Here is a 20,713-nt window from a genome sequence, read left to right on the forward strand (position 1 = left end):
TATTTTGTTAACAAACACACCTACTTCGTCTCGTATTCCCTCCGTGTGTTCAAATTTCCGGGAAGGACATGTGGACGTCGAAAGTTTCGTCCAATCGGGACACGGGAGGTGGGACAAAGGCTTCATAGACCTCGCTGATTGGCTCAGAAGGCTGAACAACGTGGGTTTCCCTGGCGAATCAATGCGCAGAAATTGATGATGTAATCACGTTCAGTGCGTCATTACATCACCATATATATCATCCCACTATAATACAGCCATGTGTAAACAGAGCATATGTGATATCAGTGGGAAGCTTAGATTCTCCACTTTACGTGACTTTTTAAAGCATGTTGATAAAATTAGTGGTTCAAAAGTCAGACTTTAGATGAGTTCTTTATAAAGACAACAACATATCGCTCATCTCTTTTCAAGCTGCTCTCCATTGCCTCCATTTTTATCAGATAAAAGTTTTTTGGGGGGCCTGGTGCCCCAGACTAACTGCCTTGCTTTGATTTCACCCATTCAATCAAAAAAAAAAAAAAAAAAAGTTAAAATCAAAGATGTGAATAGTATTTGGTCATGAGAATCATAAAAACGTTACAGTGCGGTATGCTGTCAAAAAAATATTAATTAAAACGTGATAGTAAAGCAGGTCATCAAAAAAGTCATGAAAACATCATTGTAAAGTATGTAATAGTTTTTATTAAATATATTTTTAGGGCATTTTTCGCCTTTATTTGATAGGGCAAAGTGTACGTGTGAGAGGGAGAGGGACGCAACTAACTCAAAAATCATGGAGAAGAAAAATCACAGTATAATATGACGCAAAAAATGTCATCAAAAACCCGAAAATCACACTATGGTAAGTCATTAAAGAAGAAAAAATCATATGGAGCCAACCAGTGTTTGAGGCGTCCTTCATGTTCCCGCTGATGTCAGAGGTCGTCCCTTTAACGCTCCACTTGGATTGTGACGCTGGAGAAACCAAACTCAGAGCGCAGGAGCTTCGTCGCCTTCGTGAGGACGATCTGTGCGTCAGCATCTTCTCCTGAGGACACAAACACAGAAAACTTCTTAAAATACAGGAATCTTCAGAAAAAAATGACCCAGGAATTAGTACAGAATAAAAAATCAAAGAATCAACCAAACAAAAAACAAAGTTAAGCTTAAAAATTAAAATAATTCCATAAAACTAACTAATAATTTTGAATATATCATTATGATAGTTTTAAATTTAGTCCCCGGGTAATTTTTCCCTAGGTTTTTTCAAAATCATTTTCATTTTCTTGCCAGGTTGCTCACTGCTTTTTCCCCCAAGTTTCTGAAAGTAATAAAACCAATTTGTTGAGGGTTCAACAAATTAGTTTTCAGGTTTATTAAAAAAAAAAAAAGCTTGGTAAAAATATCTAAGGCACAGGGGAAAAATGTTTTTATCATAATTACACATTTGAAATTATGTTACAGAATTTTTATAGAATTTTATTTATTAAATTTTACTTTTTTGTATTTTTTTTTGTACTTTTCACTGATTTTGATGCTAATTTTTGGGTATTTTTATCTTCCCATGTTTTCAGGATTCAAGGGTTAACCATACTCTTGACTAGCTGTGAAGATTTTTTCAAGAATATATTTGTCCTTTTTTAATTGAAGTACCCTAAAAAAATAAAGGCAGTTTAAGAAAAGAGCGAGTTATCCTAAAATTTACCAAAGTCCTGAATTCTGCCAAAGATCAGGAACATCCTGAATGATTTAATTTCAGACTGTGCGTTTAGCTTTATTGATTTTACCCGCGACCACGTGGACGGAGAGTAAACTGTGAGTCATGTTGAGGCTCCACATGTGCAGACTGTGGACGGACACGACTCCTCTCACTGACAGCAGCAGCTCTCTCACAGCGCCAGAGTTCACGTCCTGCGGTGTCCCTGCAGGAGACACAGACGACACTCAGATACACAGAAACTGCAGTCGTTAAAATCATAACGTGTCCACAGATAAAGTGCATTTACCCTCCATCAGGATCCTGAAAACATCCTTTGTGACTGGAAGAGTCGTTGCAACAACAAGAATGGAGAACAGGAACGTGCAGATCGGATCCGCTGCTTTGTATTCAGGCTGTGAGGAAGACAGAGAGATTATTAGAGACAAATAAAAAATGAAAAAACACACAGAACAGAGCTTGAAGGTTGTTTGTGTTTTTTCATCTGGCCCACAAATTTGTCACAGTAAGTTTGTTACACTTGTGACTCACTTGCACTCAGTTTGAGGAAACTAAAGGCTTTACAGTGTTTTAATATTTGGTTATGATATATTTTGTTTGAAACATAGGGTCAATGTTACTCTATATTTTTCTTCTTGTCAAAAAATGCTGCAAAAAATACCATAACAACAAATGCATTAGTCAGTCATTACTTTCTGATTTATTCCTACTGAAAATGTAAATCTCGAAAAATGACTCAACAGTGGCACAAAAATATGAATGTGTGAAAAAAGATCCTTCACTGACCACAGATTAATTATTTTTCTTTATTCATGGCTCCGCAGCCATCAAACAGGTAAAAACTACATAAAACTGTAAAAAGTACAATCCATTTAAAAATTGTTGCTCCTGTCATAATGGTACTAATGTCATCAAATAAAAAACAATTAAAAAATCACTTACAGTCTACCGTCAGAAAACTCATGAAAACTTCATGGTTTAGAATTTAAAACTTTATGAAGACGTCATAGTATAGTATGTTGTCAAAAAAATCACAAAAACGTCATGCTATAGTAATAAATCAGAAGAATCAAAGTATAGTGCGTTGTAAAAAAAATTACAAAAACGTTGTAGTAAAGTATGTCATCAAGAAACCCATAAAATGTTCTAGAATATCATCAGAAAAATTATCAAAATATGTCATAGTGTAGTGTTAAAAAAATTTAAAACCTTAGTATAGTACATTTTAAAAAAATCATAAAAACATCACAGTACAGTGTGTCAAAAAATTCACAGTATATCAAATAAAAGAAATAGTATAGTTGGTTGAAAATGTTTTGTACGTTGTCAGAAAATTCATAAAAATGTCATTGGTATTTCGTAAAAGGAAAAATCATAAAAATGTCATCTATAGTTTGCCATTAGAAAATTCATTAAATGTTATGGTGTACAATGTCAAAAAATGGGGATGGTGGGAATCCCATAATACAATATCAGCACGATAACTGGGTCAGGATACATTACTGCGATTTTAAATGTTTTGCAAGATGCTGAGTATTGTGATAAAACATATCGCAATTTATTATCTTTTTTTCCAACTACATCTGTTTTTATCTACTAAATATAAAGTTTTCATTAAAATTTCAGTCATTTTTTATTGCAGCAAAAAGCATCAAGTGTACTGAAAAAAGATCAATTTCATTACTGAAGTAGGTACCAAAAGTTTCATTTTGATATGCAATAAATAATAATAATTAGTTTATTAAAAATGTATACTTTGTGTCCATGTATTAACACAATATTGTGATACTATGCTGTATTGACACTGCAAAGACAGAGGCAGGTAAAGAACCTCGCTCCGCTCTGCCGAGGGGCCACTTTGCATCCCATCTATTTTATCATTAAAGTTTAATTTTTAAAAAAGGCTAAAATAGCTGAGCAGCTTTCAAAGATTCCTTATTTGTTGGGGACTATTTCTAGCTGCAGATAAACACACGTTTGGTGCTCTAATGAGTATTTACAGGGAAAACAAAATAGTATATGTGGGATTTACTCAAAATAAACTACAGTAAACTTTAGTTGTGACATATCAAAGACTACCATGATTGCCAGGAAATGTTGCATAAACAATAATGTCCCCTCAGAATAAACCGAAATAACTTTTCATATAGCGCCATCATCTGGTCAAAATTTGTCCAATATTTTCGTTTGTGACTAAATACCTGCAAAATTAATGACATTCCTGTTATCTTCAGCTGCACTCTGTGTATAATCTAAACGGACATGGTGGAAAATTACACAACACAGCATCAGTATGTCAGCGTGAGCATGTTAATGTTGCTCAAGAGTTATTTTGTGTTTTGGTTCACACGGACCCGGAAGTGGATGATGGTTGCAGCCAGCAGGACTCCGACACTTTGCACCAGATCTCCCACCACGTGGACGAAAGCCGCCTTCACGCTGGCGTTGCCGTGGCCGTGATGGTGGCCGTTTCCCTGACGCTGTTTGTCCGTCTGCAGCCGGCCGGTGGGAAATGTGTGACTGTGACCGTGAGAGGCTCCTGACTGATGCAGGATCACGACCATCCTAAAAAAAAAAACAGCATTCATAAATATTAACTGAACCGCCCTCTATGTCAGGGGTCTGCAGCCTTTAATATCAAAAGAGCCATTTTTGGACAGAAAACAACAACAAAAAAATCTGTCTGGAGCCACAAAACATGTTTGAGTCATGGTTACTAAAAAGGTCTAAAATGAGCGTTACACCACAAGGTAACAACATTGCAGAGGGCTATTTATAATAGTTTGATGCTTTAACTTCACAGTGTGGAAAAAGCCAATAAATTTCATTGTTATTAACAATATAAAAAGAGCCATAAGAATGTAAACAAAACCACTTACAGAGAACCGACAAACCCACCCAAAACAAAAAACAAAAAAAACCCTCAACAAACAAAGTGAGCTCATCTTACTCACAGGACGTTGACCCCCACAGCACAACCGGAGGTTATGAGCATGATCTGACTGTCGATGTCGTAGTCTCCATCAGTGATCCTCTGAACGGCTGATATGACGAGCACCACGGTCACGGCCCAGACGGACACAACGGACAGCAGCATCCCCAAAATCTCTGTTCAACACAACAACAGAGCCAGACGAGACACAAAACATGTTTAAACATTTAAGGTCGGCGCAGCCTCGTTCATAATCAACACATTCAATGTGGTCATCAATCTTCTCATCTCACTCCCAGAAAAAAGGAACTACATTAATTCAACAAAATATTAAAAATATTTTGGGAAAAAAGGAGAAAAACTTTTTTCCAAATGTTACTTGCCTTGTTTGACAACCCGCCCCCTTTTTCCCAAACTAATTCACAGGTATTCTTTTTATATATATATTTTGCCATTTTGGTCTTTTATTTTTTTAACAAGACAATTTTCTCAGGTTCCAAAGGGTTAACAAAATGATTCAAAACCAACAAATATATTTGGTTCTCACCTGCTCGATGCCACCCAAAGGTCATGGTGTGTGTTTGAGGCCGGGCTGAGATCCACAGAGAGAAGATGCTGATCACGATGCTGCCGAAGTCCGTGAGAAGATGAGCTGCGTCTGTCATGATGGCCAGACTGTGAGCCGCGTATCCACCTGCACAGAGGAGGAACGTCCTCATGTGAGGGACAGGGAGGGTTGAACACCAGGTTAAGACATCCCTAAGATTTGTTTTTTTTCTTTTAAATATAAATATATCTTGTGACGACGACACTAAAAAGCGACATTTTCCAGTTTAATGTGAAAGCTCCTTCGTGTCAGAGGAGCAGACTTGACTGACTAATCAGTGACACAAAAGTGACGGGACGACATGCAGCAAAAGGCCGAGGCGGTGAGGACTCAGCATCTGGACATGGGGCGCCAGATCTGTCCACTAAGCTGACGACACCAAAATTGAGTAAAGTATTTAAGTGTAGATTTTAGAGATGATGCATGAGACATGTCCCCTTCAATACTTAGAGGTTGTGCATTTGTTCCATGCAGTAAAACATGAAAGTAGCAAAGAATTACCATAAAATAATGCAACAAAGGAACAAATTGGTCCATAAACATTCACCAGAAGGCAGGATATTAAATGTTTGATGCTTCCCATGGGAGGACCCGGACACATTTCATAAAATCGGGAGTTTAGGAGCACATTTGCTGCTCTCAAAATTCATCATTCAGCTGTTTAACAACATAAAAATGATGACCAGGACTACACAAAAGGGTCACTTCTTGGATTTCTGAGGATTAAAAAAAAGCTGATTATTATTAATGATATAAAAATACATAATACAGACATGGAATAATCAGCTCATAATTAATCCAAACTGTGTTTTACGCAAACTTTCTGCAGAAATTGCATTTATTGTTTTGGTTAATTACACACTTCATTAGATGTTCTGCAGTGTGAATATTTTGTATTTAATATATAAAACTGTGTGCACACAGTAGTATACATAGTTGTGATTCATATTCTATCTAAATTATTTGAATTAGGTATTTCTTCTGTTTTCAGGAACACATGCTGTATGCTGAGTTTGTTTTGCACTGTATGTTGTATGTTGAGCTGCGTCTAAAACAATATTCTGTCACAACAGAATATATTTCTTTCTGACTCTGAATAATATGAAATATTAGTTTTATATACTAGGTAAGGGGTCGTCAGTTTACTCAATGACAGAGAAGGAGGTCCTTCTAGGGAAAAAGTCACTGTTATAAAATTAAAAGAAGTTTAAATTTCTAGCAGGTTTTAATCAGTTATGAGAATGCTGATTTCCATCTTACCAATCACCTCTCCGGTCATGAAGACGAGGCTGACCGCACAGGCTATGAAGAGCTTCCTCCTGGCCAAACGTCTCGTGTCTCTTTCAGCTGCCGTCATCGAGATTGTCCTCTGGCAGAGTCGCTCGGGCGTCCACAGGCCGTCCACACTGGAGGTTTCTTCACTGGAGTCTGATATGTCCGAATATTTGTCCTCTGGAGAATTCATCCTTAGAGACAACAGTGAAAATATACACTTAAGATAGTTTTAGAGATGAAATATGCGGTCAAATAAATTGAGAGAGTAAAAGGAATAAATTATACCATCTTAGAGGCTCCAAATGTGCCTCAATTAGATGCTGTTTTTCTGAATCCATCGGCTCCATGTCTTCAGGGACTGCCTGTAACTTTAACTAATATTAAAGTGAAGTAAAGTGAAGCTCGACACTTTGCCACCTGCTGCAACGCGTGTTATCTCACAGAGGTGGAGCACAACGGGAGCCAATGAGAGGTGACTGAGCTCAGAGGTGCTGCTCACTAAACAGCAAATTACAAGACAACATTTGGACATTTTCAGTCCCACCAAAGTTTATTTCATCAGACAAACGTTAATTTTACAGAAACAAAAAGTTGGAAGAAATAAAAACAAACTGGGAATGTTCAGATAGCAAAATATATATTTTTCTTGTTAATGATCGAAAAAGAAATCCCACTATAATCTACTCAGGCACTTTTGTGAAGTTTCCATCAAGTATACAAAACTGACATTCACATACGTTTCTGGGATTATTTAAACTTTACATAGTCGGGACACAAAACAGATAAAACGCTAAAAATGATGTACATATAGTATTTAAATTTGTAACAAATGCAAAAAACAACATTCCTACACCCAGCAGATAAAAATATAATACAAACATGATGAAAGTCGACATAATTTAAGGCTTTATTACCTAAATATACACTCAATTTGTCATAAAACCTCCAATCAAAAATATACCTCTTAATTTACATAAAAACACATTTTCTGTATCAAGCATCATTTCACGGCACATACAGGCGATAATCATCACACAGCACTGAGAGAGATCTTTGAAAAAGGCCTCAACACGCGAGAAAATACAACCAGAATATTTGGCAAAAGTCGTTTTGTTGTCGATTGAAGTTTGTTTTAAAATCAATGGTAAGAAGAGTTAATACCAGTACCCTTAAAGTGATATTGATACCAAGAGTATTTAATTAGACGCCTTTTTTTCCTACTTCATTAAATACCCCCTCTGTGAATAAAGGAACAGTGTGTAAGATTTAAAGGGATTAAGTGGCCTCTAGATGTGAGGATTTAAGATTACAAGCAACTGAAACTTCTGCTGACTAGAATTCATACAGTTTTAATTGTTTGTGAGATTTTTACCAGAAGCCGAATTATCCACAGGGGTCTCCTCCTCTCCAAAACAAACTGACGAGATGATTAAAACACATAAAAACACTGAATAAAGGAGTTTCATGTTAAAAATCAGCGTTTCTACAAAGCTGTTTGGCATGTCAAAACTGGCAGCACCTGCTAGTGATCCAGACGTTTAGAAAGTTTTTTACCGTGAGCTGAATTATCCACAGGGGCCACTTTCTCTCCAAACAAATGGATCCAGTGACAGAAACCCGTAAAAAAAAAAAAAACACTAAATAAAGAATTTTCGTGTTAAAAATAAGTGTTTTTACAAAACTGCTAGCTGCAAACGTGGACAATATAAAAACATGAAAATAAATGTGCCTGATTAGGTTTGGTTTGTCTGTTCTGGGCCGCTGTAGAAACATGACGGTGCAACGTGGCGATCTCCACAGACGAGGATCTGTTCCCTATGTAGACATAAATCAATCTTTCTAAGGTAACAAAAACACAAAGATTCTTACCTTCAGGTGATTAAACACTAAAGAAAACATACTTGTTATACTGTGCTCCTTTTATGCCAGAATATCCACCTAAATCCTTCACACTGGACCTTTCAGACACCTCAGGCCTGTTATGTTAAAGCCATAATTTTAAACATTTTGGTGGCATCTCTGCACGCTAAACTCCATAAAAAACACCACGCTCAATCTCAAAGCACCACACACTGTTTGGATTGGAGCCGCCGCGGTACTGGGCCGGTCACATGTCGCATTACATCACAGAACGCCTGCAGTGATTGGCTGCAAACAAGACCGAACAAATAACCTGTTTTCTAAATGTGGGTTCAAAAAGGATTAAATGCAGGCATCATTTGACTGGAGAAGATTTCAAATTTCAGTCAATACTTTAAAGGTATGGTAGCGACGCCCGGCTGTAATTAGTACCGTTTTTCTTGAGGTCACCTCGTGTTCAGGTTCAGTGAGCTAACCAAAAGTACTACAAGCATCACTTAAAGAGCTATTTCAATATATTTCTTTTTCATATCATATCCTGATATGAATCAAGTTATTTCAACTACCAGATTCAGATTTGTAAATACTGTTAAGACAAATTACATAGTCATAATTAGAAAATGAAACTGTGTACTTATATCCAATTTAGTGTTTGATCACATGAAAGCGCCTGAAAATAAATCAAATTTGGACCCTAAAATCACCAAACCCTGCTGTTGTTTTGTTATTTGCAATTCACCGTAGTTTTAAAGGAATACTTTAACTACAAAACAATCATTTCTACATCGGTAACCCAGCCTGTGTTGCACTGAATTTGTGAAGAAAACGTTTTCTCACATGCCCTCACAGTGAATGCAGAACCCAAAAACTGAGAAAAATATTGATGGATTCAAGTTGAAAACAGCAAAACTTTATCAAAAAATCTGTTTACAAATTCTCACACAACTCGTGCAGTATAATCCAAGTAAGTCCAAAAAAGTTGTACGCTCAGTGCCATTTTTCCTAAAAATGCATGTTTGAGAAACGCATTTTTCCTGGCATTCAAGAGAACCAAAATTTTCTTCACCTTTTCAATGTAACACAGAGTGAGTAACTGATATACAATGATCATTTTGTGGGTAAAATATTCCTTTAAAAGACTCACATAGCCAACTCCGTAAACATACGATTGTTAAGTAAAGTTTATAAGCACTCCTCCCAAAAAACTTTGAATTATTCCGGTAATGCCCATCAGCATCACTTTGTTAATTCTAGTTGTGCTATTTACAATACACAACAAATAAATACGTTGTCTGATTTTGTCACAATATTCTGTACAGCATTTCAATAAGCCCTTTAATTTTTCTCTACAATATGTGCAGCATGACTGAACACCTCGTAATTCTCCGAGCAGTTGGCTTTTTTAATAATTGAGAAACAGCCTTTTTATGTAGCATTAAAAAATATTAAAACATTTCTGACCGAAGGGCATCTTGAGTCAAAATGTTCTCAGCCCGTCGCGGCAGCTTCAGGATTTTAACCTGAACTAGAGATATTAAAGTGCACATGAAAAAAAACCTAATTATTCCAGAGCTTTGATCTGCATGGCTTTGAGCTTCGTCACTGCAGTCCAGATACTATCCAATATTTAAAGAATAAAAAGGTAAAAATAAATACGAGACTGGATCAAAGACAGAACCACTGGCACCAAAAAATATGGCAGAATCAGATCGCTGCTCGTTTCATTTAAACAAAAACGACTCTCGGACGAATGTTTTCTGACACATTCAAACATGTAATTGATGCTCATTGTCTCCAGCAATGATCAGCGCTGCTGCTGTGGTTTTACTGGAACTTCACTCACTTGGTTTATGAGTTGCCGTTAGCCGCGTGAGGCTGAATCACGATCGGTGCATTCTCACCTGGAAGAGAGAAAGAATTTTTTTCAGTTTCTGTACTTTTATTTCTCAGCAAAAGCAGAAAAACAGAGCTGTTTGTTTGAAATGGAAAACAAATGGAGGAAAATCATCACTTATATTAATGAACAAACCTTCCCTTTTTCCATCTCAAACTAACATTCAAATCAACACAATAGTATAAGTGAGAAATATTCTCGAATTCTTTCCATTAGTTCATAGATTATACAGAATTGAGAATCAGAAGACAGGAGTAAATGTTAAAACAAAACAACATCTTAAAATGAAATTAACACAAAAAGCCTTGAATCATTTGTTTTTAGTATCTGTCATTAAGTGCAGTCACTCAAAATCAGTGGTTCTCAATTTTTTTGGCTTATCAACTATTACAAAGTTGTAAGAAAATAGACAGATAAACAATTGTGTGGCTCCTTTGAAATGATCTTAACTCCCAGATTGAGAACGACTGCTCTTGATATTAAGAATTTTAGTAGAACGATTTCCCCTCTGTGCTCTGCATTGATAACATTGTCAACAGTGATAAATATAAGCAAGCCAGTATTAATAAGCAACAAGTAATGCAGGTCATACACAAAATAACAACTTAATGACAGCATCCTGCAGGATTAAATGTTAGTATGTGATTTGGCCTGGTGGTGTTAGATGCTGCCAAAACGTGAAACGCTGCTTCGTGTTCTGCTACATTAGTGAAGCAACACGGCGCGGCCGTCAGCCGAGGACCGGTGAACTTTACCTGAAGAGGTGTTGACTTTATCTGAGGTGTCAGCGCTCGGCTGAATAACTATTACATGGTCTCCTGCTGTGAAACAAAATTTAACACTGAGCAAACCCACACTTCAACTCACAAAATGAATCAACTCACAAAAAAAGGACTCAGAGAGGTAAAGTATCACTAAATACAATATGCAATGTGTACAAATACAATATACAATATGCAATACCAAATGTAATATGTTTATTTCCGTAACATAATATCCCTTCTCGTAAAAATACAACTTAATTCATGTAAAATTATGACTTTTTTCTTGTAGAACTTTTACTTCATTTTAGTGATATTACGACTTTCTTCACATAACTTTAATCTTGTAATTATGACTTTATTCTCGTAATATTATGACTTTATTCTCGAAATCAAACTTTTTTTCTCTTTAACATGGCCCTAATCCTCAGTCGTACATTGAAAATAGGGCTTAGTTTAGCATAAAAAGCGACAACAGTTAGCCTAGCTCTTATAAAGATCACCAATATCATCTATTTGTACCTCTAAAGATCATTAATAAATACATTATATTTGTATTTGTTTAATACTGAGAAAAACTAAAATGTAAACTGAGGTCATATGCTTGGCTATTTCTTGGCTGGGAACAGTGACTTTCTGAAGGCTTGACGTTTTACATGCCGACTTCTTCAATCTTTATGCTAAGAAAAGCCAACTAGCTTCAACTTTTTACTTTGCGTAAAGAAGTGAGAGTGGTATTTATCTCATTAACTGACCCCAAAAGGACGAAAAGTGTGTTTCCCAAAATGTCAAATTATTCCTTTAATCTCCACCAGGCTTAATTGTTCTGTATAAGGCTCTCTGACAATAACAGCAAGCCTGAACTTTCTGAGAATAAGTTAAAATTATCAATAAAATAACAAACTTACATCAGCAAAATATTATTTACATTACTAATGACAACAGACATTTAATCCAGTTGAACTGTACAAAAGAGTGTTTCTGCAAACAGCATGAAGCACTTCCTAATTTAATTTCCAGTTTAAAATAATGACGTTTTCCAGTCATGTGCTGTCTCATCGTTCCACAGGAAGTCACAGATCAAACTGTGTAAATAAAATGCAAATTGACTAGCTAAGGTTTTTATCTCTCTAGAAACTTTTCTGCAAAATAATTACAACTGAACAGTAAACACGACAAATGAAATGTATATGCATTAACTGACATCTCATTGGCTCAGTTTTTTGAGGCTACCAATGTTGAATGCAGCCTTTTGCAGCCTTAAACACTTTGATACATTTGAATCCATTTCTGGAAAAAGCAGGTGTTCACAAAAACACTATTAACAGGATACTTTAAATGTAAAGTCACTCTTGAATCAGATTGTTCTGTATTATGTTATTATGAGATTTTCATATTGCCAATCCCGGATATCTCCAGTAGACATTTAGAAAAGTGAAAAAACTGCTTTTGGTTTCAGTTTTACTTTTGTATGCACTCTGGTGTGACAGACACCAATTCTAATATGTGATTTTCTAGATGATTTTAATGTGAGAAACCATCAGATTTCCTTCACAGGCTGAAGTTAAGCCCAAAGAACAAAGTCCCTCACCTGCATCCTGCTCTCTGATCTCTGCCTCCAGGTCCTCGGGGTCCATGTAGGGGAAGTTTTCCTGGTCCTCTGGCGCTTTGCATTTCCCACAGCAGAAACAGCAGCAGCAGAAACAGCAGCAGCAGGTGAAAATACTGCAGCATACAAACAGGGCCTAACACAAAGAAAAGGGGATGAGTATGCATATATGTGTGCTATGTGTACACAAGCATTACTTCACCAAGAAAACAGAACATTGAACTGCAAGAAGGCACTTAAAATATTTTTTTGAATTCTGCCATTTGTTCAAATTTCACTTGTTGCACCTGCAGACTGTTGAAACCACTTTGCCTCTCACCTTGAACCAGCACTTGGACATGAGGAAATAATATTTGACGCTCTCGTCCCCGAACTGCTCGGCCACATAGAGCCCCATGGACCCATACTCATCATAGATATTTCTTTTATTTTCGTCACTGAGGATGGAGTTGGCGTTGTTGATCTCCTTGAATTTCTCAGCAGCATCCGGTTTATCTAGGTTCTTATCAGGGTGATGCCTTAACGCAAGTTTCCTAGAAACAACGAGTGATACAACAAGTGCGGGTCAGAATAGGTGACACTCTTTGACTTTAATCCAGTGGATGGAAAGATATTGCCATCAAAAGAAAAACAGTCTGGACACTTTGCTCCCATAAATATATTATTCAATTACCACCAATGTGACGTTTTGAGCTACATGCTTTCATTGGACCAATTATGTAACTCATTCCTGCACACTGAATCTATAAATAGCAGGAGAATCCTCTGCTGTTGACTTAAGACCAGGTTTTGTTGGTCAATGGCACAATCCCTTTCTGTTTACTCAAAATAGCAGTAAGCCAACAATGCCCCTGTACACACCTCATTTTAAGACCTGCACTCACATGGGCACACAGGTTTGCTGTTAAAATGAAAAACTGCATCCTTTTGATATACCAACTGCAGTTTTGTGCCAGGGGTAGGTAAGTTATGTGCCTATTACTGTAATTGTAAACATGTCGACATTTCAATTGCACCAATAAAACAGATACGAAACTGGCATGTGATACACTACACAATTGTGAAACAGGAAAAACACTTCTTATGACTTGCTAAGAAGTGGCTCAGTATTAATTAAATAGTAAAAATATATATACATATATAAACAGACCTGTATGCCTTCTTAATTTCTTCTGAAGATGCTCCTTTCTCCAGTCCAAGGACTTTGTACAGGCTGTCTCCTGCTGTTGACATTTTTCGCTGAGGTCTGCTTGGGTCCTCCATGTTTTAGGATTTGGCGGCTGTGACATTAAAAAAACACACAAATACTTTCAGTAGGAGTACAAATACACAAGTACAGTAGCTTAAAATCGTCATAAACTCGGTGAGGAAGTCAATAAACCACAAAAAATGCGAAGCAGAGCGTGCTGGAAGTCCAGCAGCACATTATATAACTATAGTTTAAGTTATTTACATAAGTAACTGTAGCTTAACTCAAATATTTAACTAAGTTTCCTTCATGTTAAAGCCGCTGGTTAAGCGCTGCGGGGTAACAGCAACACTGCTAACCTCCCTGACTTAGCTAACTTTAGCGCGAGGAGCGCGGTTACACGCTGAAAATCACGTACCGGACGAATAAATATCGATGTTTTCGGTCGAATCATAGAGTCCGAAATGTGTCCGGTGGTGATTTTAAAGTCTGAGGCATGAAATGAAGCTGGTGGTCGGTTTTACTCCGTTCAAAAGTCTTCTCTCCTCTTCACCGGAGGAAAAACTTTGAGCGGCGAAGCAGGAAGTGGAGACAGGAAGAACTCTGTGACGTCATTCGTCAGTTTGCTGCGCGCGCGGCTGCGTTTCAAATACGCAGGTTGTAAATAATTAATAATAATTTTATTTTACATTAATAAATATCATTATATCACATTATTGAGTGTTTTTTTTATGTGCACTACTAAATGATATATATGTATTTAATAAGTCATTTTTTAAAATAATTAAATTTTGTTTTTTATTATTTTTTAAAATCCTACACTCATGTAATCATACATGTACTATGTGTAATAAATTAGTATTGAATTCTTTGCACTTAACACTTGACTTTCATATAGGCCTTGACTTTTTAATTTTGTTGTTGGTACGGTGCCTTATATATGTATTTGATTAATATTTATCTATACAGTTATTTTTATTCACAGTTGTGTATGTAATACTATTCTCAGTTCTTTACCTTTATTTTTCCAGCTTTGTTGTCCTTGTTTAAGCTGCTTTCTGTGTAAGTACATTTAGAGCAATCTAAATTTTACTTGGCTAATAATATTTTGAATTGGATAATTGCTAATACCAGTGATGGGATGTTACTAAATACAAAATAAATCAATAATTAATAATCTTATCATGTACTGCTTTTAAGTAAAATTTTACTTGTAACACTTTACTTAAATATGTTTTTATTTAATGCTATTTTATTCTTATACTCCACTTTATTAATTTGACATCAGTCACTTTGCATATTGAGATTATTAATACCAAATACACATCAGCTAATAAATTATAATCTATTTTTATGGATTAAGCTACTTGGTAGTTGGCCTATTTCCAATTAGCCCCACCTTTAATGATAATAATAATAAAATTAATAAATAAAAATCAAGGTCCAAAATATAAAAGGTTCCTTCTATTAAAGTAACCAAAAAGGTATATTTATGGAAAATTTATGGGGAATCTGGAAATATATGTTTACAAACTGATTAAAAAAGTTTTATTTTTATGTCATTTTTAAATTCTATGCGTTTTATTTGTATTAGATATTGTTTATCTGCATAATACAACTGCACATGCTTGAGCTTTCATCAAATTAGTTGATCTAAATTTGAATATATTTGACAGAAGAGAGGCTCTGTCTTTTCATTGGTTTCTGAAATATATAGTTAAATATGTTATAGTATTATTTTGTATTATTTTATGCAGGGGAGAGTTAGAGTTGGTCTCTTTGATAGCCAGCGCGACCATAAGTGAATCAGTAAATAAGTTAAATACCTTTCACAGACACAATACTGACAATAAACATTTAGTAGTAGTTATTTATGTCACCTCAGAAGAAACACAACTCTAAAAAAAATCATCTTTGGACAAATTGTGGATAAAGCATATTTAAAATCACGATCAACATTTGTTATAGATAAATACTTTGAAATAACACTGTTTTAAATCAAATGTATTTCAGAGCAGTTACATTTTTATTAATATTACTGCAGCTCTTAATCACGGATTTGGTGGTATCACATTAACAACGATCTTCCCCGTGTTCTTGTTGGCCTCCATGTGTCTGTGAGCTTCTGCGATGTCGTCCAGGTTGAACGTGCTGTCGACGATTGGCCTCAGTGACGCCGGCTGGTTGGAAAAATTCGGTATAACTCTGTGTGAGAACGCCTTCACCAGGTCTGCTTTGTACTGTGGGGAAAAAATGCAAAGCAAGAATCAGGTTCAGTTACAGACGTGCAAATACAAGACGTGTTTCAGCTCTGTTAACATGAGTCACCACAATCACAGTGTGTTAATTCTGTGTGGTTTCTCACCTGAAGGCTGCGGGAGCGGAGGAGGCTGCAGAGCAAGTGGCCTCGCTTTGAGAGCAGTTTTCCCAGAAGATCTCCGTCCACCGACCTGCCTCCCATGGTGCCGTACAGGACCCATCTGCCGTCGGTGGCTAAAGAGTTCACATTTTGCTCCCAGTTGCTCCCTCCGATGCAGTCGAGGATGACGTTTGCTCCCTTTCCTGAGTAATTACAGTTATTAGTGATACAATTGAACTGTGCAGGAGTCAAATATTTAATCTGGACTTCTAAATGTCACCTTTTGACCCTTTCTTTGGACTTCTTAATTATAATTCTCATACGTTTTATAGCACAGTTCTATGAATTATTTAAAGCATAATCAAGATTTCTCTATGCATGTATGTCTTGTGATATTCTAGATTTTTCTTACAGTCAGCAAATCCCATGAAAAGATCAAAAAACATAATGAACTGAGCCTAGACAAGTGCTGTTTGTGTAGCTAAAGCCTGATTTCTCTTACTCCACAGAGCTCCATTGTTGACTCACCAATGAGTCACACTTGCATTGGACAACACTTTCTTTTTCATGATGATAAACACAGGTACTGTAGTTTATTTTCGCTCAATACCAAATGCACCATTTCGTTGCCTGTAATACTCACTAGAGCAACAAATATGTATGAATCCACAGCTGAAAATAGTCCCAACATATGCTTCAGTTTGAGTGCTGTTCAATAAAAACTACAGCGCCCAATTATTTTAGGAAACTACTAAAACTTTTTCAAGAAAAAAAACAATGTAATTGTGACTTTTCTTAAGAAAAATCTTTGTCCAAAGACAGAGTAGAGATGTTAGAGAGTGCTGAGATAAACACAAACACATTGTTGGTTTTAGGCTTTTCATGAGATTTGTTGACAGTATGAAAATGTTGTAATCATTTTAAGTTTAAACCTGTAGTCAGCTCTATTATACACTATATGGACTAAAGTATTTGGCCACGCCTCTTAATCACTGAATTCAGGTATTTCATTCAGTCCCATTGTCACAGGTGTATAAAATCTGGATGAATGGGCAAAAATTCCCATCGACACAAAAGAGTGGAAGCTGCAAAGGGGTGGAGATCAACTCCATATTAATGTCTATGGATTTAAAATCAGATGTCCTGTAGGTGTAACATGTAGGTGGCCCAATACTTTTGTCCATATAGTGTAATATGTTTTTCCAACTTTAAACATCTCTTTGCTTACCAAATACCAAACCAAGTATTTTACATGTCAAGAGTTTGGGGGGAAAAAAAGGAAAATCGTGGTTGTCAAGAGCAGTGGGTGCTGTTGTTGCTGCTGAAATCTATATAAGACTGATATACTGTTTGATAGATCAGTGCAATTAGAACAACACAGAAACATTTCAGCATTAATGACAGGTTATTATCAAAGATCAGTCCTGTCTCCTGCAGAACAGTGACTGTCGACACAATTCACCTCCTGTAAAATCATGAACTCCCTGCGCGAAGCTCTCCTCTCTGTAGTTAAACCCGGCTGCTGCTCCCAGATTTTTGGCAAACTTGAGTTTTTCGGGGCTCCCTGCAGTAACGACGGGCACGGCACCAAACAGACGAACCAGCTGGACAGCAGCTGTTCCGACTCCGCTGGCTCCCGCATGAACCAAAACCACTTCACCCTCCTTCACCTGAGCTGCGAGGGAGAAGACAGGAGGCGGCAAAACACAAAAGCAGTATTAAATACTTCCATCCTGGTTAGTTATTAGAAAGAGGGGAAAAGTTGTACAAAAGGAAGTGGAACCTAAAAGAAAATAATACTTAACTATCTGGATAAACCATTAACTTGAATGATTTTGTATTAGTTTCACCTTGTTAAAAGCACCACAGGAGTAGAATTCTTTCTTGTTTCTTTATCTTCAACTTAACTTTTCTTAATTATTATGATGCAGTATCTAACCAAATTTCAGAGGTTTATTTATACATTTATACGTGGGGTTTAGCAATACCATCAATTATATTATTTCTTTCTTAAATAGCAATTATTAAAACATACTATTATTAGAATAATAAAAGGTAGCAGCACTAAGATAAAATAAAACAGAAATAGATTTTTTAATGTAGATTTAAACCAAATGTAAGGGGTTTGATGATATATTTATGTACAGGGTTTAGATAGATGTGCTATTATTTTATTTGTTAATATTATTTCTTTATTTTTATAGCAATTATCAAACAAAATTACCTATATTACATTAATGAAAAAGGAGAACCACTTAGATAAAAATGATGATGAAAAAATACAATACAATACAACAACAATGCTTACATGTGCCTAAAATGCTCTTGGAATAAAATTTTATTAAAAGAATAAAGATTAATATTCTATCATAAATATCAGACATGGCGTTCGTACCTATGAAAACGAGCAGCTGAAAGGCGGTGAGCCAGGCCTCTGGGATGGCAGCAGCCTGGCAGAGAGTGAGATTTTGGGGGACGGGCATGAGAAGCCCCTCTGGTACAGAAACATATTCGGCATATCCCCCTCCAGAGAGCAAGGCCATGACCCGGTCATCGAGCCTCCAGCCTCCTTTCACCCCCGGGCCCAGAGTGTCCACAGTACCCGCCACCTCCAGGCCGATGATGTCACTCTCACCTGGAGGAGGGGGGTACCGTCCTCGCCTCTGTGGGAAACAGAAACCAGCACTGCACCATGAGGTCATAGCAGGATAACAGATATGTTAAGCGAGGAGATTTTTCTGCGCTTATGCTCTGCGATATTTGTATAGTACCTGCAGTAGGTCGGCCCGGTTGAGGGCAGTTGCATGAACTTTAATTAGGATTTCTCCATGTTTGGGCTGAGGTCTAGGGACAGATCGCAGCAGCAAATTCTCTGGTCCTCCTGGTGCATCAACACACACTGCACGCATCATCTTTGCAAAGCTAGAGCAACACTTGTGCCAAGTCTGTAAGAAAGAAAAGTATGCAGAAAATCTGAAATTAGCTCATAAAACAAATCCCTTACTTGCTTGCGTAAACCTGGCTGCTGGCTGAAACAATAGAACTTTTTTTTTTTTTCCAAACACTCACTGTATGGTTGGGGTTTCCCAGTAAAAATCTTCCAGTGTGCAGGATGCGATGCATTTGGTAGTCCCAGCAGTGGTTACTGTGTTTTAATAAAAAATGAAAGAAACACTAAGTAGGACTTATAAGCAACAACTATAATTCTTACAAAAACTGAATCCTATCTTCACTAACAATAATAATAGTAACCACATTAAGGTATAATAATAATATACTATACTAAAAGATCTCTGGTTATAGATGACAAATAATAGACAAAAAAAATAAGCTTTACAGCATTTTTCTTTGTCTTAAAACAATACATTAAACCAACCTTTGGGTGCAAAAACTTCTAAAATTAAACAAATCTAAACATTTTTTTGTTGACCCAAACAACCCTGATAATGCATGCATAATGTCTCTCTCTTACATCTTGTGGTGTCTAGTCATGCAGAGACTTTAATTTCAATTAAAGTTCAATTTGACCATATTTTTTTTTTAAAAATCCACCTCTATACAAGTGCATTGCATTCTGTTGGAATTACTTCTTTCCCCCCCAAAAAAAGACATGTAATCATTTTTGCCATAAATTTAAAGATGAACAAATGAAATGTATTATTTAGCTGTTTTTCAGTTAGTTCAGTTGTTGTTGTTGATGTTTTTTTTGTAAATTAGACATTGATGGCACAGCACTGTATTGTACCTCTTTATATAGGCAGGGTACATGGATGACAAAAAACCCCAAAACTTAAAAGTAGTTTACATTATTGAAAACCACTGCTTTAAAGCATGAACATTAAAACCACATGTGGATGAATTTTGGGCCATTCAGCTTCCCATATCAGTGCAGAATAAAATGTTACTAGCCCTGGTAGCTAACCGTCTACTTAACATGAGTGTGAACAAAAAAACTTTTTATGGGAAGAAGAAAAAAGGAAGAAGAGGAGGGAGGGGAAGCAGTTGCAAAAGTAAAGTGCTGATTTGACGGAGGGTCATTGAACTTCCACGATTACGTTATACTGTAAAGACCCCTTACGTAACGTCAAAACATTTAAACTTTAACACGAAAGTATCTTTAGGTGTTTAAAGTGATACAATGTATGCACTCATTTATATTAAAGTAGGATTAGAACATGCACCAGTTTAAAATACAGTTTAGCTGATAATTATACAGTAAATGGGCGTTAACCCTCTGTTAACCTTTAAATTATGTTCAAGCATTTAAAAAATTAACTTACACAGCGATGTCAACAGTTAAGCAACTTGGAGGAGTCTGGGTGAGTTTTGGGGAAGTTTAGTTTAGCCATCATGCAGACAGGACTCCGGTTTACCGCGAGAGGCGTCAAACCACGAGAGGGGCAGGCTCTCTGGCACATGACATGGGAAGTTAAAGAGATACTGCACAATAGATTATTATTTCTATATTACTTAAATATGACTATTAACGTTAAAATAAAGGGGTTAACTCAACATCACATTCTGGCAG

The 20,713-nt window shown here is 36.4% G+C and overlaps 3 protein-coding genes across 5 annotated transcripts; all 3 read right to left on the reverse strand.

Annotated features, from left to right (window-relative positions):
* Positions 1-482: 482 nt before the first annotated feature.
* Positions 483-6,950, reverse strand: LOC121953406 (zinc transporter 2-like). The gene is made up of 8 exons (XM_042500479.1): positions 6,799-6,950; positions 6,499-6,704; positions 5,179-5,325; positions 4,654-4,807; positions 4,054-4,264; positions 1,989-2,094; positions 1,770-1,904; positions 483-1,030 (listed from the first exon to the last, which is right to left on the reverse strand). Exons 1-8 carry the CDS (start codon positions 6,858-6,860, stop codon positions 933-935), a joined length of 1,119 nt encoding a protein of 372 aa, XP_042356413.1. The 5' UTR covers positions 6,861-6,950; the 3' UTR covers positions 483-932.
* Positions 6,951-7,036: 86 nt separating this feature from the next.
* Positions 7,037-14,416, reverse strand: dnajc5gb (DnaJ (Hsp40) homolog, subfamily C, member 5 gamma b). 3 transcript variants are annotated; one of them, XM_042500481.1, is made up of 6 exons: positions 14,245-14,416; positions 13,788-13,917; positions 12,957-13,170; positions 12,620-12,773; positions 11,023-11,085; positions 7,037-10,274 (listed from the first exon to the last, which is right to left on the reverse strand). In XM_042500481.1, the coding sequence occupies exons 2-6, from the start codon at positions 13,898-13,900 to the stop codon at positions 10,222-10,224; spliced, it is 597 nt and encodes a 198-aa protein (XP_042356415.1). In that variant the 5' UTR covers positions 13,901-13,917; positions 14,245-14,416; the 3' UTR covers positions 7,037-10,221. The 3 variants fall into 3 exon arrangements, with proteins under 3 accessions (XP_042356415.1, XP_042356414.1, XP_042356416.1); XM_042500480.1 differs by having other exon boundaries at positions 11,023-11,088; XM_042500482.1 differs by lacking the exon at positions 11,023-11,085.
* Positions 14,417-15,833: 1,417 nt separating this feature from the next.
* On the reverse strand, positions 15,834-20,553 carry tp53i3 (tumor protein p53 inducible protein 3). Its single transcript, XM_042501093.1, has 7 exons — positions 20,466-20,553; positions 19,255-19,330; positions 18,957-19,130; positions 18,581-18,848; positions 17,648-17,860; positions 16,192-16,388; positions 15,834-16,066 (listed from the first exon to the last, which is right to left on the reverse strand). The coding sequence occupies exons 2-7, from the start codon at positions 19,306-19,308 to the stop codon at positions 15,878-15,880; spliced, it is 1,095 nt and encodes a 364-aa protein (XP_042357027.1). The 5' UTR covers positions 19,309-19,330; positions 20,466-20,553; the 3' UTR covers positions 15,834-15,877.
* Positions 20,554-20,713: the final 160 nt, after the last annotated feature.

Source organism: Plectropomus leopardus, chromosome 14 (assembly GCF_008729295.1).
Source record: "Plectropomus leopardus isolate mb chromosome 14, YSFRI_Pleo_2.0, whole genome shotgun sequence".
In the NCBI taxonomy this organism is placed as follows: Eukaryota; Metazoa; Chordata; class Actinopteri; order Perciformes; family Serranidae; genus Plectropomus; species Plectropomus leopardus.

Coding starts and splice junctions, on each gene's coding strand:
- LOC121953406 (XM_042500479.1), bottom strand. CDS start 6,860: ATGGAGCCGATGGATTCAGAAAAACAGCATCTAATTGAGGCACATTTG. Junction 4,265..4,653: donor GCTGTGGGGGTCAACGTCCT/GTGAGTAAGATG, acceptor TTTTTTTTTTAG/GATGGTCGTGATCCTGCATC. Junction 1,905..1,988: donor TTTCAGGATCCTGATGGAGG/GTAAATGCACTT, acceptor TGTCTCCTGCAG/GGACACCGCAGGACGTGAAC.
- dnajc5gb (XM_042500480.1), bottom strand. CDS start 13,900: ATGGAGGACCCAAGCAGACCTCAGCGAAAAATGTCAACAGCAGGAGAC. Junction 13,171..13,787: donor GAAATTAAGAAGGCATACAG/GTCTGTTTATAT, acceptor CGTTGTTTCTAG/GAAACTTGCGTTAAGGCATC. Junction 12,774..12,956: donor TGTCCAAGTGCTGGTTCAAG/GTGAGAGGCAAA, acceptor TCTTTGTGTTAG/GCCCTGTTTGTATGCTGCAG.
- tp53i3 (XM_042501093.1), bottom strand. CDS start 19,308: ATGCATCGCATCCTGCACACTGGAAGATTTTTACTGGGAAACCCCAAC. Junction 18,849..18,956: donor ACCGGGCCGACCTACTGCAG/GTACTATACAAA, acceptor TGTTTCCCACAG/AGGCGAGGACGGTACCCCCC. Junction 17,861..18,580: donor TCAGCTGCTCGTTTTCATAG/GTACGAACGCCA, acceptor TCTCCCTCGCAG/CTCAGGTGAAGGAGGGTGAA.